Below are 15,418 nucleotides of genomic sequence, written 5' to 3'. Positions count from 1 at the left end.
TCTGTAGCCTTGGGGACCTGTGTTCTGCTGATCTGTTTAATTCAGAGGCACGTTTGGATCAAGTTAGGTTTAGTGCTGTCCTTTCTGCCTGCAAACAGCTCCAGAAATCTGGCATGCTTCATTCTGTTCTTCATGGTCAGGTAATTGTTAATACAGAAAATAATATTAAATATTTTTAAAGAGCTTTTCCTGTGTAAAACACCAGGGTAAAAACAGAGAACAGATGAGATGATGCTGTTTAAAATGAGATCAACAGTGAAGAGCTAGTATGGAATAGGATCAAAAATAAAATTTTTATGGTTATTCTACAAATCTGAGTAGCACAGTACTGAGGCTTGAACAACCTTTATATCTATGTTAGCCTTTCTCTGATTGGCTCCATACTCTGGAAATCGGAATGTAGATTCTCTAACTTCCTTTAAGTGAACTTTGCAAGACTGAAAGCTCAAAAAATCCGGATAACTACCCTATAAAGGAGACTTTTTTTTAAACAACTTTTACACAGAGTTACATCATTCAAAGTGATGAGGGAAATTAGAAAAGGAATTGATTCTTCTGACTGATCAGAAGCAATATAGTGGGTCTGAGTTGCAGGAAAGTGGGATAGAGACCTCTGAAGTGTAAGGATGTGGACTATATTACTGAAATTCCTTCCACTAAATTTCTGATTGTAATAAATGTCTACTTTGGGCAATTGAAGGAACAGGTTGTGCCAGAGCCACAAAGACTGAGAATTTGTGAATGAGGCTGTTACAAGGCTGAGCAGAGCTAACAAGTAACAAAATATTTAATTTCTGTGTGCTATCCATTCTCTATATCAACAAAATCTAGACCTGTGGTTGCAGTATATTGATAATGAAGGAGCTGCGTGGTTTACCATTTGTGTCCCATCCATCCTGATTTAGCTATTCATTTTACTTCTGTAATCAAGTAAATCTGAAAAGGTGGAGAAGGATCAGAATATCTGGAACATTGTCAAGTTACTTTTAGTTTGTTTGAACTTTGTACACAGTAGGGTTGTCTCATTAAAATCTCTGAGTTAAAAGTCCCTGAGTTAGAAAGGTGTCTTATCATGGTATATTTGCATTGCTTTATAAGAAAATTATCTGGAATTCAAGTGCTTTAATTATACAGGTGGAGTGGAAGCCTTTTTTCAGATTTTGTTGAGTGTGATTTCTTTGTTGGTTTCCATAGGATGAAGGACCTCATTTCTCAGTTGGCTCCAAGCTTCTTTCAGTTGTTTATAAAGGCATTGCACCTGAGGGTGAAAGGATGTCTCTTCCATGCTTAGACATCAGCAGTAAGCGATTAGCTGACAGTCTTCTGCAGCTGGCCTTTGCTGTTGATGAGCAGGTAGGATGTGATTCTCCAGTTTCAATCCTTAAAATAAATAAAAGAAAAAAGTTTGGGACGGGAGCTTGAAAAAAAAAATCATGCGCTTTTCTAAGAAATTTCTAAGTGAAATGTGATACCCTTGAAATAACTCATGTCCCATGCCTTGATTTTCAGTGTGAGGAGCTAGTAAGTCTGCTGTTGAACACAGAAGTGTTATCTGTGCCACTGTCAGGAGCATCGCAGAACCAACTCATGAATTTCTCTCATGGACAGTATTTCTACAGCCTGTTCTCAGAAACCATCAATCAACAGCTACTGAAAAACCTGGATGTGATCATAGTCCGTCTTATGGAATCATCTGTCAGCAATCCTCAAATGGTACTGGGCTTACTCTTCAAAAGGACAAAGTCAAAAGGGAATACTCAATAAAAGTAACAATTTTATTATTGTTTAAGGTGGAGTGTGTAGTAGGGGAAAAAGTGTATTGGGTTGAATTTCAAACAGCAGTGCACTAATAGATTTTAGTTTGAGTTTTGGGATTTTTTTTGTCTTGACCTACTGGTGCTACCATCATGATCTCTGGCAACCTAATATTACTCTGTGATCTCAGATCAAACTGAGTAGAAAGTGCTTACCTATTAGCTATCCTGAAATCTGTGTATTTCAGGATGTCTTTGCATAGTACTTCAGATCAAAAATGTCCTTTCCAAGGAGGGACCCATTTATTGTGCTTTGCTTTTCATTGCAGAATGGTCCCAGAGCATGTGACTTGGATTTGTTTTGGATAAAACAAAACTGAAACACAAGCTCCAACTATTAATGGGTATTTAGCCCACAGGACTAGGGTGGAGCTAGATCATAGTATTAAAAAGAGAAACACACAGCCCCACAGCCCTCCTGAGCTGAAATAAATGTGAGATACTTTGTCATGTACTTATTCTGAGCACTGCTTGTTTGGCTCAACAGACTTCTTCCTGTTTGTCTACAGCACTTAGAGAACTCAGTGCTGTGAAGGAAACTTAGAACTGAGAAGTCTTCCTTCAGTTCTTCTGGCAAACAGAAGGGTCAAAAAGATCAAAAGTCTGCTTTTCCTTTTGATTAAAAAGGTACTCAGCAAAGTAGAATCATCCTTTTAAAATAATTGACTATTTTATAATCCAAAATGTTATGCTTAGATGTGCTGCATCCAAGCAGTAGTTTGAAAGACGTGCAGCATCATTTTTGGTGATACCAAAAACTTAAGTTTAGTTAGACTGTAGAGGAATCTGTGTTTTAACAGGCTGTTTCTGGTGATGATTATCTTGTGTTTCCTGTGCTGAGCATGCTGCAATACTTTAATTCTTTTAAGTGTGTCTGATAGATGATAGTGACTATCATGATAGAAGCCTTTCTTCTGCATCCTTTTGAGATTTAGATCTAGCATTGATTTGTGATGCTTCATTTTATGACTGCCCATACCACTGAAGTGATTCTACCATCCTTTTATTTGGGGTGCAAGAATCTTACCTGTTGCTCTTCCTTCCAGGTTGGGAGTATTTTGAATGGCATGTTAGATCAGAGCTTTAGGGACCGTGCTGTGCGCAAGCAGCAGGGAGCAAAACTGGTGACAGCTGTACTGAGAAACTGGGAGAAACTGGACAGCTGGTGGGCCAAAGGATCATCTGCTGAGAGCAAAATGGCAGTCCTGACCTTGCTGGCAAAAGTTCTGCAAGTAAGTACTGCTTTATAAACTTCAGGTAACCTTTCTGGATCTGTAGGGGTTACATTGTGTTTTCAAAAAATGCCGTTCAGGTCAAATGTTTTGTATTTGGGGAAAAAAAAGCGAAAAAGGGGAAAGTTGGGCATTGTTAGAATGTGAGTGTTTTTATTAGTGGAGTACAAAAAAATTTGGGGCAGGTGGAGGTTACTAGATATTGCTCTTTTTCTTCCTTATCACCTTTTTTTTGGGGTTTTTTTTTTGTTTGTTTGGTTGGTTGGTTTTTTTGAGGGGGGTTTAATTGTTCTCACGTTTTAGCTGCCTGTTTTCCTTTTGGAGAACTGGTACAAGTACAGACAGTGAACTGTGAACTGTGAGTAGCCTCTGGTAACATTCTTTGTCATGTTGGCATCCAGAAAGTCACAGTGGAGGAGTTCTACCCATATTAACAAACTGCAGAATTATCTCTACTTTAAACACTTAATTTCTGTGACAAAGATTTTGGTCTGGGTTTTTTTCCTCTATTTTGAAAACGTAATTTTCTACTTATCCTTTTGGGATTTTTGTAGGAACTTATAAAAAGTAGTTGTACACAAATATACTCAAAGATCAGCTGTTGAGCATAATTTTTATTTTTTATAATTAATTATTTTAAACTTGAATTGTTTTAAAGGTATGTGTTACGACACAGAAAGTGTATTGCTGGATTAGCTGGCACTGAAATGGCCAGTAGGTAATTTGTCTTTCAGAAGGAGATTAATATTTTTTTTAATTGAAAAATAACCAACATGATTTTGTTTGTACTGTGTAGGAGCTTTTGTAGTTCTTCTTTTAAAACCAAAATCACTCTGTATGTGATTTCTGTTAATTCAGTGTATTTTTGGAAATAAATAATTCTATAGCTCAAGGATTTTTTATTATGCTTTAATACATGTCTCTTTAACTACTTAAAAGAAACCTAAACTAATTTTTTTATTTCTTCTGTCTTTCCAGATAGACTCTTCAGTTTCTTTCAATACCAATCATGAAGCATTTACAGCTGTTTTTAATACCTATACCAGCCTACTTATTGATCAGAATTTAGGTTTAAATCTTAAGGTAAATTGCTCACTTCAACAGCTTCCCTACCCTTCCCAGCTTATAATGTTAGTGGTTCATGGAATTCTCTGTTATTTGGCTTAATTTTTTTATCACATACTTCCTGGTTTTTAATCTTCTGTTCAACATCCTTTTTGTTCTTTTTGTTCTTCAGACAGAAGGCACTATCACAGATGCCATGCTCTGGTTTAAGGTGTTTTGTTTTTTTTCTTTTACTCTCAGAAGAAAGGAATGTAAATTTGAGGGAAAAAAATTAGCGTCAGTTGCAAGTTGTCTTGAACTCCCAAGTGTTCATTTGAGAAATGACAGCTAATCAGGCTTTTAGCAAGGAGTGGCACTTCCTACAGGTCAAATTATGAACATTTGTCATGATTTTAATGTCCATGTCTGCAAGTATGAGACCAGCACTAATGGAGTAGCTGCTGTATGCAGCTTGGTCAGGAGAGGGAGATAAAGTACTGCAGACTGAAAGTGGGAGTTAAAAAATATGCTGGTTGGACTAGAGTAATAAAAAATTTTGTACTCAGAGAAGTTTTGTGTCGTTGTTTCTCAGCCATCCCTCCTTTAATTCGGCAGAGTTTTGTATGTTCCTGTGCGTTCAAAATAAACGAAGTTTGCAATTCTGCTTTAGCTACAAGGTGATGCGTTAATTTGGTGACTTGTGTGAAAATGAATGTTTGCTTAAAAGAGCAATGAGATAGTATTCATAGCCATATCAGCCATAATTAGCTTTAACTCTCACTCAGCAGTGGCATCAAAGTTAAAAGCTGTTTTCTGATCCAGAAACTGGAAAGAAAAGCAGCTACATAACATATTTTTATTAGTATACTGAGCCATTGAATCAGTAAGAATAGCCACTGCTGCTGTTTAGTAATCCTATTCATCTGGCTGCATAGTTAAGGAATAACTTATTTTTTTGTGTGAATCTTGTCTCTTTCTTATGTTTGTTTTTTTTTTTTCTTCAGGGCCAAGCAGTGATAATTCTCCCATTCTTCACTAATTTGACAGGAGAAAAGCTTAATGACCTTAAGAATGCTCTGGATCAACTCGTAGCTTTCAATTTTCCCATGAGGTCTGATGAGTTTCCCAAAGGAACCTTGAAGCACAATAACTATGTAGACTGCACTAAGAAGGTCAGTATTTTTAATGAATACATAATTAAAAGCCAAAGTGAACTGTGTCTGGAAACATTGTTTGACAGGATCTGGAATTAAGGAGAGAGATTCTTGGTTCTCATGAGGTGATCTTTCATGTTTCTCAGTTATGTCTTTGTCCAGAAATTGAATCTACAGAAGCACATTAAATAAGCGCACATACTTCTGTACATCTTGCTTCTGATCAGTATTAAACAATAATTACATCATTAGATTGAAGTGATTTGATCCACTGTGGCTTTTCCTATAATGTGTTGCTTCTTCAGCTTTTAGATGCATTAGAATTGTCTCAGAGTCCAATGTTGTTGCAACTGATGACAGAAATCCTCTGTAGAGACCACAGGCATTTCATGGAGGACTTATTTCAAGCCAGCTTCAAAAGAATTTCCAGAAGGTGGGTTTAGTCCACTGGATTTTGTGCTTGTTCTCACCGAATTTTTGCTGAAGCAAATGTGCTTCTTGTATTTTATTGTCCTTATATTAATGATGATTTACACTATAAAGTTTTATGTAATAGTTTTAATTCAGATTTTGCTTTTGTCTTTACATTTTCAAAGTATTTCCAAAGTGTGAACAAGTGACACCCATTTCCAGTGCCTGTGCAAATTTAGAAAGCCTTCTGTAAATAAGCTTGTTCTGAGATAATCCAGTTGAAAATAATACTTGTTTGTTGTATATTTGCTCTCCCTATATAACCACATGATTGTGTAAGTTGATAGTACCTTAATTGACAGTAAATTAATTTGTTCAACCCCTTTGAAAATACAACAATGCACTTATTTAATTGAATAATTCCAGCGTGGTAAATTGTAGACTCAAACATGCTCTGTCCACAGAAGAGGTATTCAGTATCTCTCCCAAAACCAACATTCCAATTTTTGATGGGTTGTTGAATAGTGACTGCTGTGGAGCATGTAATCTCCTGGACAAAGTCATTTACCTTATGACTAATATCCTATTTTTGAAATTTTTGCTTTAATAAAATTATTTTGAATAGCAGATCATCTAATACTGGAACACTTGATAACCATAGTTCTTTTTTTCCTTTTGTTTGCCTACATCTCTCACATATACTGGATTTTTTTTTAGATTTTCAGTAAAAAGGAACTGAGAAAGTTAATGCTTGCTTTAGGATTAAATTATTAAAGATACACAAACAAGTTTGCCATCTCTTGCAGACTAAGAAGCAGAGGTGGGCCTTTTTGAGAGCTGCATAATACTTGGTAGTTCAGCCAAGATCTTGCATGCCTTGTAGGATAACCTAAGAGGGTATGAATGCAGTCAGTAAAAGATCTGAATGTCCTAAAGGTGTGAGACGTAAGTGAAGTCTGGTAAAAGAGTTTCCATCTTGTTTAGGAGCACCACTGACAAGCAAGTGATACTGTTGGACACTGTTCACAAAATGTTCAGAAGTGAGGAACTTCTTTCAAATACTGCTCGCCAAGCATTTGTGGATCGGTCTCTCCTCACTCTCTTGTGGCACTGCAGCTTGGATGCACTGAGAGTATTCTTTGGCAAGATTATAGTAGAGGCTATGGATACTCTTAATTCCAGGTTCACAAAGGTATGAATTACATTTTTTTTTTTATTTAGGGTTAGGGAGGGTCTAAAAAAGTGTTGATGTTGGTATGTATATTTTGTTTAACTTTGAATGAAGCACTGATGAAAACAGTTTGATTTCTAGTTTTCTGTATCCTGAAACAGAAGCATGTGCCAGTTATATAATTTGATTATTACTGATAAACTTTTATTTTTTCCCCAACACACTGTTCCTTTGGAGTTAATGCATGTTTGTATATCTACTGTGTGTAAAAATTGAAGTTGGAATGTTATCTGTATATATCTGGAGGAGTTTGTCAAAAGCAAAAACTCATTGTAACATTGAAATATAAAAGGTATGTAAAATTGTAGCCTGTTACTACATTGTGGGAGAGGTTTTCAACCTTCATAATGGAAGCTCTGAAATTAGGTACATTATTTCTAGAGAAAAAAATACACCTGTAGTCATTGCAAAGGTTCTTCAGCAGGGGATTAGGAGCACAGATCTTCCTTTCTCTAATGACAGGTTTTCTTCCAATTTAAGAGTATAGTTGCATGCAATGATCTTGTTGCCAGTCGAGGTCTCTGCTCTTCCTAAGTTCTTCAGTCCCATGGTTTTGTTGGTCCAGATGTTCACAGGCATCAGGATGAGCAAGATGCTGAAATCACCAAAGTTTAGTTATAGTTATTGAAACAAAATACTAAAGCTAAGATCTAGGTAGAGTCACCCACACCATGTTCCTTTTGCTGTAAATGTTGGCACCAAAATGAGGTGCATAAAGAAACTCATGAATTACACGAAGGATAATGACAGTGTGTGTTTTGCTTACATGTGTCATGAGGCTGAGCTGTCACTTGGTACTCTGCTTATTTTCCTCCAGTATCCTTATAACAATTTAGGCCAGTTGGAGTTGAGAGCTCACCAGACGAGTGTGGGTCAACACAGTTTTAATAACTGCACTACACAGGAACTCAGAATCTGTCAGTCCTTTATTATCATCAGCTCTTTTTATCTGTTTCAGAAGGTAGAAGTAAGCAGAAGGCTTTCTAAGAAATTTGAAGTAACTGTGGAACTATTTAGAAAGAGCAAGAGTTAGGAAATTTCCTTCTGAGATTCTGCTTATTTGTTTCTAGTCCCACGAATACACTTTTGATACACAAGTTACCAAGAAAATGGGGTATTACAAGCTGCTAGAGGTGATGTATGTGCGTCTTTCAAAAGAGGAAGTTTACTCCAAGGACTCTAAAATTAACCAAGCTTACCGTGGCTCCATGAGTGTAGAAGGAAATGAACTTACCAAGACACTAATAAAGTAAGACCATAGTTTATTTTATTTACTTTATATTTCTGATTAGGATTTGACCAGATATGCATTTTAAGTAGGCCATATAAAGCAAAAGATGGTTTTGTTCAAGGGTAAATATAATCTCTTACATAGCTTTTAAATTGCTTTTAAATTAAATACACAATATTGAGTTTATATTGATAGAATTATCTGTAGTGTAAACTACAATCCTGTGTTAGGATAACCTTTGCTTCCTGCTTTTGTCCTTTTTTAAAAAAACTTTGTTAAGCTTGTACATTTATTTTACCTTTTCAGTATGACTCTTGGCCTTTAATTTGTGTTTTCACAATTTCAGTTTCAGTATACTTGCACTTCTATGTGGAGTATGGCTCTGTGTTGCAAAATTGGCATTTATGTGATTGATGAGAAGATGGGATTGATTTTCATTTATATTTCATAATACAGCAGCACACCCAGTAGGAGTAATTAGCTTGATCATCATTGCAAAGGGGGACAGAAGAGAAATACTGAATATATATGTTAATTAGTATTATTTAGTTTGTTTACTATTCAGAGAAAAAATAAGATGCCTGAATTGCTGTTTTGATTTTTGTTTTACAATACTGTGTCCTTTGAGGACTTCAAAGAATTTCTTGACTATGATTTGCAGATCTAAATTGGCTTTGTGCCAAAGACCTTTAAAAATCACATCTAAACTGTTTTCTTCAGCTAATCCATAAAATACCTTAGCATGCATGTCCATTCATAATTTTTTGGACCATGAGAGAAATTTATGTATGCATCAAAAAAAATTGTTCATCTTACCTGAACATTACCTATCATCATATTTCTGGCATTAAGGACTCTGTTAAATACTTGGGGAGGTTTTCTTTGTCATTGCCGAATGGTTCCATTTTGGTTCCATTTGCCTGCAGGATACTTGAACAAGTCTGAGGTGGTTTAATCAGGTACTGCTTCCTTTAAATTCTGTTGGTTCACAGGTCTCTGATTGGAACCTTTCTTGTACTGCTTAATAAAAGACTTCTGATGGTGATTTCTTGCCTGTTTGTGTTTAAGGTCATGCTATGATGCATTTACAGAAAACATGGCAGGAGAGAGTCAGCTGCTGGAGAAGAGGAGACAGTATCACTGTGCAGCATATAACTGTGCTATTGCTGTCATCAGCTGTGTCTTCACTGAAAGTAAATTTTATCAAGGTTTTCTTTTTTCAGAAAAGTCAGAAAAGGTGAGAAGCTTTTGTTGCTGTTAGAAGGCTACCAGAGCATGAGACATAAAGTGATTTTACCTGATGGCGATAAATCAAAGAATAAAACCTGAATGACGTGCAATTAGACTAACAAACTACCCAGTGAGGCAATAGAAGGAGTGGTAGCTGATGAAAGTTTTACCAACTGTTTGGGAATGGGTGAAGTAGTGATACTGTTTTCCTTCCACTCCAAATCAATTTTCTAAAATAGAAGGGGAAAAACCCTATGGTTTAACTTCTCCAGTGCTTGGAATATACTTGAATAAGAGAGACCTTTTTACAGAGCACATTCTATGCTGTGAATTCTTAAGTAGTTAAGTAGCAAAATTCTTTTTAGAGTACTGGTGTAGAAGAGTAAACATGCCACACTTTCTATGTTGTACAATGATCTGTTGAATTTTTTTAAAGAAGAAGTAAATATTTTCAAAGCTATTGTTTTTGTGTGCATTATAATTTTGCTATTTCAAAACATGCTTTGGTTTGCAGAACTTGCTGATTTTTGAAAATTTGATAGACCTGAAGCGTCAGTATACATTTCCTGTTGAAATTGAGGTGAGTGAAATTCCTGGCCTTTAGTGTTTCTAATTTTAAAAAGTGTATAACTTTAACAGTGTAGTTACTGAAGACTAGGTCATTTCTCACATATGGAGAAAGAGAATACAAAAAATGGAGTACTCCTCTAATGATTTAAAACACATTTTTCTGAGAGAAATCTAGGCCCAAAATGTAGAACAGACCTGTAATGCACATAACTTTTAACATATTTTTTTGTGTACTTATTTTGATAGTGAATGGCTGTAGGAATGAAAAATTCAGAAAATTGTTTCTATGTAGCATTAATAATAATAATTTACAATATTAAATTTCTATTCATATCAAATGGTTTTAACTATTTTTTGAAAATTGAGTAATTAGAGCTTTATTTCTTGCTGGTTAGGTGCCTCTGGAAAGGAAGAAGCGGTACATTGCTATTAGGAAGGAGGCCAGGGATGCAGGGAATACCAACCAGGGTATGAAAGTCATTTATGGTGATGAAAAAAATGCTTTCTTACCTGTCATACAGTGTTCCTTGATGTGTTCTTCACTGGCTTCTACAGTAGCAGGAACAAATAAAAGCATTCAATGTATTTCATCTAACACTCAATTCCCACCCACCCTCAATTTTTAGTGGGCAGTAAAGGTTTGTTTCTTGTAATTACCTTGATTAATGAATTGTTCTTCTTTCCTGTCTAGATGAACCCAAGTATTTAGCTTCTTCATCATACATGATGGATAGCAGTTTGAGTGAGGAAATGAGTCAATTTGATTTTTCTACTGGAGTCCAAGGCTTTTCTTATAGCTCCCAAGATGTTACAGCTAGCAGCACTCGTTTCAGGAGAAAGGTAATTTAGTGACTTACGTGCTGGAGAAAGAAAAGTTTTAAGCTTTTGAGGAATTGCATACATTTATTGGGGTTGAGAAAGAGAAATTTATAGTCCTCTGTATTTGTTCTACCTGACTGAGAATGGGTTCCTCCAGAAGATGAAGGAGGGGATTTGTGCTGCTTTCTATCACTTTTCTTTTTTCCTCTCTCCACTATCTACATCTGAAGAAAATGCTCTATTTGGTTTCTAAAGCTGAGTAGTATGAGTGAAGTCTAGCCTGAACTGTAAGAAGATGATTTGTACTGCACTCAGGCACATCCTCTGATGGTTATGTTTTGCTGTTAGGCATCTGGTTTCCTCATTTCCCTCTTTGTTTGGTCTGTGACAGAACTGGCTGTATCAATTGGATAGAATAAATAATCAGTTATTTTTGTTTTTCTGTTGTGGCATCTTGTATTTAACTGTTGCTCTTGGGAGATATTAAATGCTGTTCTTTCAGCAAAGACTTGAAGTTGTGTTCCTTTTGCAATCAAAAGATGTCTCACCAGCTGTAACACTGGTAGAATAGATATGTGCTATGAAACAGAAAGCATGTAAGAGTATCACAGACACTGAAGACAATCTGTCAAAATAGCTGTCAAGGGGGTGTTTTAGCTGCAAGGAAGTTAAGCAAGATGGGAAGTACACTTCTAGTTTGCAAAGTAATGTTGTCATTTCTAACTAAACAAATTTCTTTTGTGATTTACTTTGTGTAGAAAGAGAGCTGCTGCAGATGCTGGTCAGTGTGTAACAACACATCTATAAAAATAGAGATGTTAATACATTGTTTGAGCTATAAAATGAGATAATTTCTTTGAGGTTCAGCTTAACTCCTCTTGCTTTCAGCATTTGCCACGCCTGTCCTGGCAGGTAGTAAAGCCAGAGTAACATAAAGTTGGCATCTGTTGGCACAAAAAGTAAAGAATGTGCAGATCTGATGCATGCATTTGGGAGGTGTCTGTTTGAGAAACATTTGATGAATTCCCAGTTGCACACATTGAGTGTGTAGTCAAATCTAAGCACTGATAAGATCAGAACGACTCACGGCATGATTGGGATTTAAAAGAAAATAGTGTGTTGTTATTAACCATAGTAACACTTTTTTTTTTTTTTTTCAGGAGCCCACAGAATACAAAGTTTTAAATGATGAGATGGAACTGGAAATGGATGAATTCAACCAACATGAATGTATGGCTTCTATGACCTCTCTGATTAAACATATGCAGAGGAACCAGATCACACCCAAAGTGGAGGAGGCCAGTATTAACTAAAAAGTTGGCATTTTTCTATTAATGGTACCAAGAAAAGAGAGTCATGATTGAATCCCTTCGTTTATTTATTTTTTTGGCTGTATTATAGAGGAACCTGTGTGGTTTGAGCTTGGGGCTTTTTTGGCTTGGTAAGCCTGTTGGGTGCAAGAAGTGATTTGATTTTTGCTCATCTCTTCTAAATTTCAGGGGACAGTTCCAGTAGATCTCCCTCTTTGGATGAAATTTCTTCATGGCAAATTAGGAAACCCATCAGTACCATTAAATATTCGCCTCTTCATAGCGAAACTTATTGCTAATACTGAGGATGTGAGTAATTTTTATTCATAATGTTGAATGTGTAAATCTTGCAGGATAAAATATTTAAATCAGCTCAGACTTTGGGGCAATCCAATTGAATAAGTTGCTGTGATAAAAGGGAGTACATTTATGGCCCAAAATTCCTGATTATTCCAAGTATTTTGAATGCATTATTAATATTTTTTCCTCTCACATTGTACTTCTGTAAGTAGAGGGTGTCCACAATATATGTCTTCTGGAAACCACAAGTAATGTATTCATTGATACTAGGCAAGAGGTGGGGCTGATTATACTTTCCATCTTCACAGGAGCAAATACAATGTTTTATTAGTGGTTTTTGAAACACTTGGAGCTAAATGGTGTTCTTGTGGCAGAAAGATACTAAGATAGCATAATATGTGTTTGTTTGAGAAACAAGAAGACATTTTCTAGTTCTCATTCTTGGGTAAAATTCTCAACCTACTTCATGCAATGATTTTAAAGTATAGTGGTTCTGTCTGGAATATTCCAAATCCAGAAATACTGAATTTCAGAATTATTTGAAAAACTTTTATACCTGTTTAATGCTACTTTCTTAGTAAAGCTGTCTGAAATGGAAGGGTAGATGAAAGACATACTCTTTCAAATCCTTTACAGGCAGATTTTCTATGTGACAGCCATACTGTCTGTGCTCTAGTGAAATAAATCACTTTCTGTGGTTAAAGGTTTCTAAGCAAAAGGGAGAAATATAGTTATGGATGCTTTTTATTTTAAAATATTTATGGTTGTTCCCTCAGGGTTTGAGCAAAGTCCTAAAGAGGTTGGTTTAACAGTCTTTAAGAAGGAATGCTTATTGAACAACAGGTTGCTAAATAGTTGGGTCATTTGTCCTTTGTCATTGATTCCCGTAGGTATTCCGGCCTTATGCGAAGCACTGGCTTGGTCCATTGCTGCAGCTTGTTGTTTCTGGAAATAATGGAGGTGAAGGGATTCACTACATGGTAGTGGAAATAGTAGTTACAGTACTTTCCTGGACAGGTGTAGCCACTCCCAAAGTAAGGAATTATGAAATTAATTTTTGTTGTTATTGGGACTGTTTGGTAAAGAATGACTGAGTTTGGTTTTATGAGAGCATAAATAATTTTATACATCAATTCTTTTACATATTAACTTGTTTACTTACTTGCTTTCATAAAACAATATATGTCTTCTCGGAGTCACTATGTTTATTTTTGCTACTGGTTTTTATAGGGAAATATTAAGGATGAGATTCTGGCTAACAGATTGCTTGAATTCTTGATGAAGAATGCGTTTCACCCAAAAAGAGCTGTGTTCAGGCACAATCTGGAAATCATAAAGACAGTTATAGAGTGTTGGAAGAACTGTCTCTCCATACCTTACAGGTAAACATTTGGACAATTGCTTTCCTTTATTAATATTTCAAAAATATAAGTGAAAGGTATCAAAGGACATGGGAAAGTAAATTAGGTACATTCAGCTGCAATAGTAAACTTTTTGTCCTTACAGTGAACAACATAACTTCAGAACCAAACTCTCCAAATATTGTCAATTAATTTGAAAAACAGCAAGGAGAGATAGGAAAACATGTAAAGGATTATAGCAGCAGCAACAAAAGCAGGAGTAATTTCTGCAAAGACATTTTTTATTTAAAGTTTTGAATATTATCACTGAATATTGGTGCACTCTTAGTATGACTTGTGAACATGTCAAGAATTTCTGTGGGCTTGCAATCTCTTTTCAGTTGTTTTGGTGTGGGTTTCTTTGCAATTACTTCTTCATTGAAGCTAAATATCTACTGCTTTCTGACAATATTCCTTTGAGCTGTATGTGTGCATATATATCCCTGTATACAAAGACATTGATTTATAGTGTGTCTATTTTGGGGTTTTCATATATGTAATTCCTTTTGTGTTTTTATCCAATAGTTTAATATTTCAAAAGTTTTCTAGTGGAGACCCTGATACAAAGGATAATTCAGTGGGAATTCAGCTGCTGGGAATTGTTCTTGCTAATAATTTGCCACCCTTTGACCCAAAATGTGAAATAGATCGTGTCAGGTGAGAAATGCAGTTTTTTTGTGAATGATCTTGAAAAAATCTTAAGCCAAAGAGACTGAGTTTAATTTGTCAGCAGGAGGTATGGGAGCTTTTTCTTTGGAGTCCTTTGCTATCATCGGGCAAATAATATTTGCCATATATATATATATATAATTATTTTCTATATATTATTATTATCTATATATAATAATACTTTCCTATCTAGAAATTGCAGACCACATTTATTTTGGAAAGTATGTAGAAGGTTGTACGCTTTTTTAGTACGGTTTTTTTAGTGGGGGCCAGGGTTGCAGTTTTGTGGAAATTCATAGAGTCAGGAATTGCTGAAGCAGAGATTTGAGACACTGCAAGTGGAAAATGCATGTTGTACTATATTCAGCTCTTCTGAAAGCAGTAACTATTACTCTAGGCATCTCAGATGAATTTTTTGCTTCAGTTTAAATTTGTGGCTTATAGTAGGTCTATCTTTTGTGCTAGGTATTTTCAAGCTTTGACCAGCAACATGGGCTTACTAAAGTATAGAGAAGTTTATGCAGCTGCAGCAGAAGTTTTGGGACTTGCTCTTCAATACATTGCTGAGAGAGGAAATGTAAGTTAACTGTATTTTGTGTTTGACCTTTCCTGTCTTTATTTTATATTAATCTTTTATATGACTACTCAATTCAGATCCAAAAATGAATATATTTAAAACTCAGCAGTCTTTATCCAACAGATTAATTAAAGATTCAAACTACTAACTTAACAGGAAAAGAATTTGAGGGCAGACTAAGTGTAGAATTTTTGCCTTGCTCCTTTGGAGCTGACAGTGAATGATCTCTTTCTGAAGCTTTGTTAAACTTTTGCCAGCCAGCAACACTTGCAGGGTATGTTTTAAAGTTGGGAGGTTTTTAAGAGGAAAAGAAAAGCATATTGGGAGGTTTGGAACTACTTTCCCCACTTAATTGCACTCTGGTTGTTCTTTCACAGTTTGTAAAGCGTATTTCACAAATCTTTGTTAAGTCTTTCTCAGTCTTTC

At 35.6% G+C, this 15,418-nt stretch overlaps 1 protein-coding gene across 4 annotated transcripts in view; it reads left to right on the top strand.

Annotated features, from left to right (window-relative positions):
* PRKDC (protein kinase, DNA-activated, catalytic subunit) overlaps positions 1 to 15,418 on the top strand; it is an 80,540-nt gene that overhangs the window by 29,028 nt on the left and 36,094 nt on the right. For all 4 annotated transcript variants that reach the window (XR_014953402.1, XM_085573789.1, XM_021536576.4 and 1 more), the window contains exons 34-52: positions 8 to 140; positions 1,195 to 1,353; positions 1,510 to 1,713; positions 2,861 to 3,046; positions 4,025 to 4,129; positions 5,095 to 5,262; positions 5,550 to 5,677; positions 6,640 to 6,847; positions 7,957 to 8,135; positions 9,186 to 9,354; positions 9,862 to 9,927; positions 10,313 to 10,385; positions 10,609 to 10,757; positions 11,897 to 12,034; positions 12,236 to 12,355; positions 13,237 to 13,380; positions 13,577 to 13,728; positions 14,272 to 14,403; positions 14,881 to 14,992. Coding sequence is in view for 3 of the 4 variants with exons in the window: in XM_085573789.1 (XP_085429915.1) it covers positions 8 to 140; positions 1,195 to 1,353; positions 1,510 to 1,713; positions 2,861 to 3,046; positions 4,025 to 4,129; positions 5,095 to 5,262; positions 5,550 to 5,677; positions 6,640 to 6,847; positions 7,957 to 8,135; positions 9,186 to 9,354; positions 9,862 to 9,927; positions 10,313 to 10,385; positions 10,609 to 10,757; positions 11,897 to 12,034; positions 12,236 to 12,355; positions 13,237 to 13,380; positions 13,577 to 13,728; positions 14,272 to 14,403; positions 14,881 to 14,992 (2,725 nt within the window). In the remaining variant the exon portion in view is untranslated. The remainder of the gene's footprint in view (positions 1 to 7; positions 141 to 1,194; positions 1,354 to 1,509; positions 1,714 to 2,860; positions 3,047 to 4,024; positions 4,130 to 5,094; positions 5,263 to 5,549; positions 5,678 to 6,639; positions 6,848 to 7,956; positions 8,136 to 9,185; positions 9,355 to 9,861; positions 9,928 to 10,312; positions 10,386 to 10,608; positions 10,758 to 11,896; positions 12,035 to 12,235; positions 12,356 to 13,236; positions 13,381 to 13,576; positions 13,729 to 14,271; positions 14,404 to 14,880; positions 14,993 to 15,418) is intronic.

Source organism: Lonchura striata, chromosome 2, assembly GCF_050655825.1.
Source record: "Lonchura striata isolate lonStrDom1 chromosome 2, ASM5065582v1, whole genome shotgun sequence".
Lineage (NCBI taxonomy): Eukaryota > Metazoa > Chordata > Aves > Passeriformes > Estrildidae > Lonchura > Lonchura striata.
Note: the sequence above shows the minus strand (reverse complement) of the source record. Positions and strands in the feature narration are given on the sequence as shown.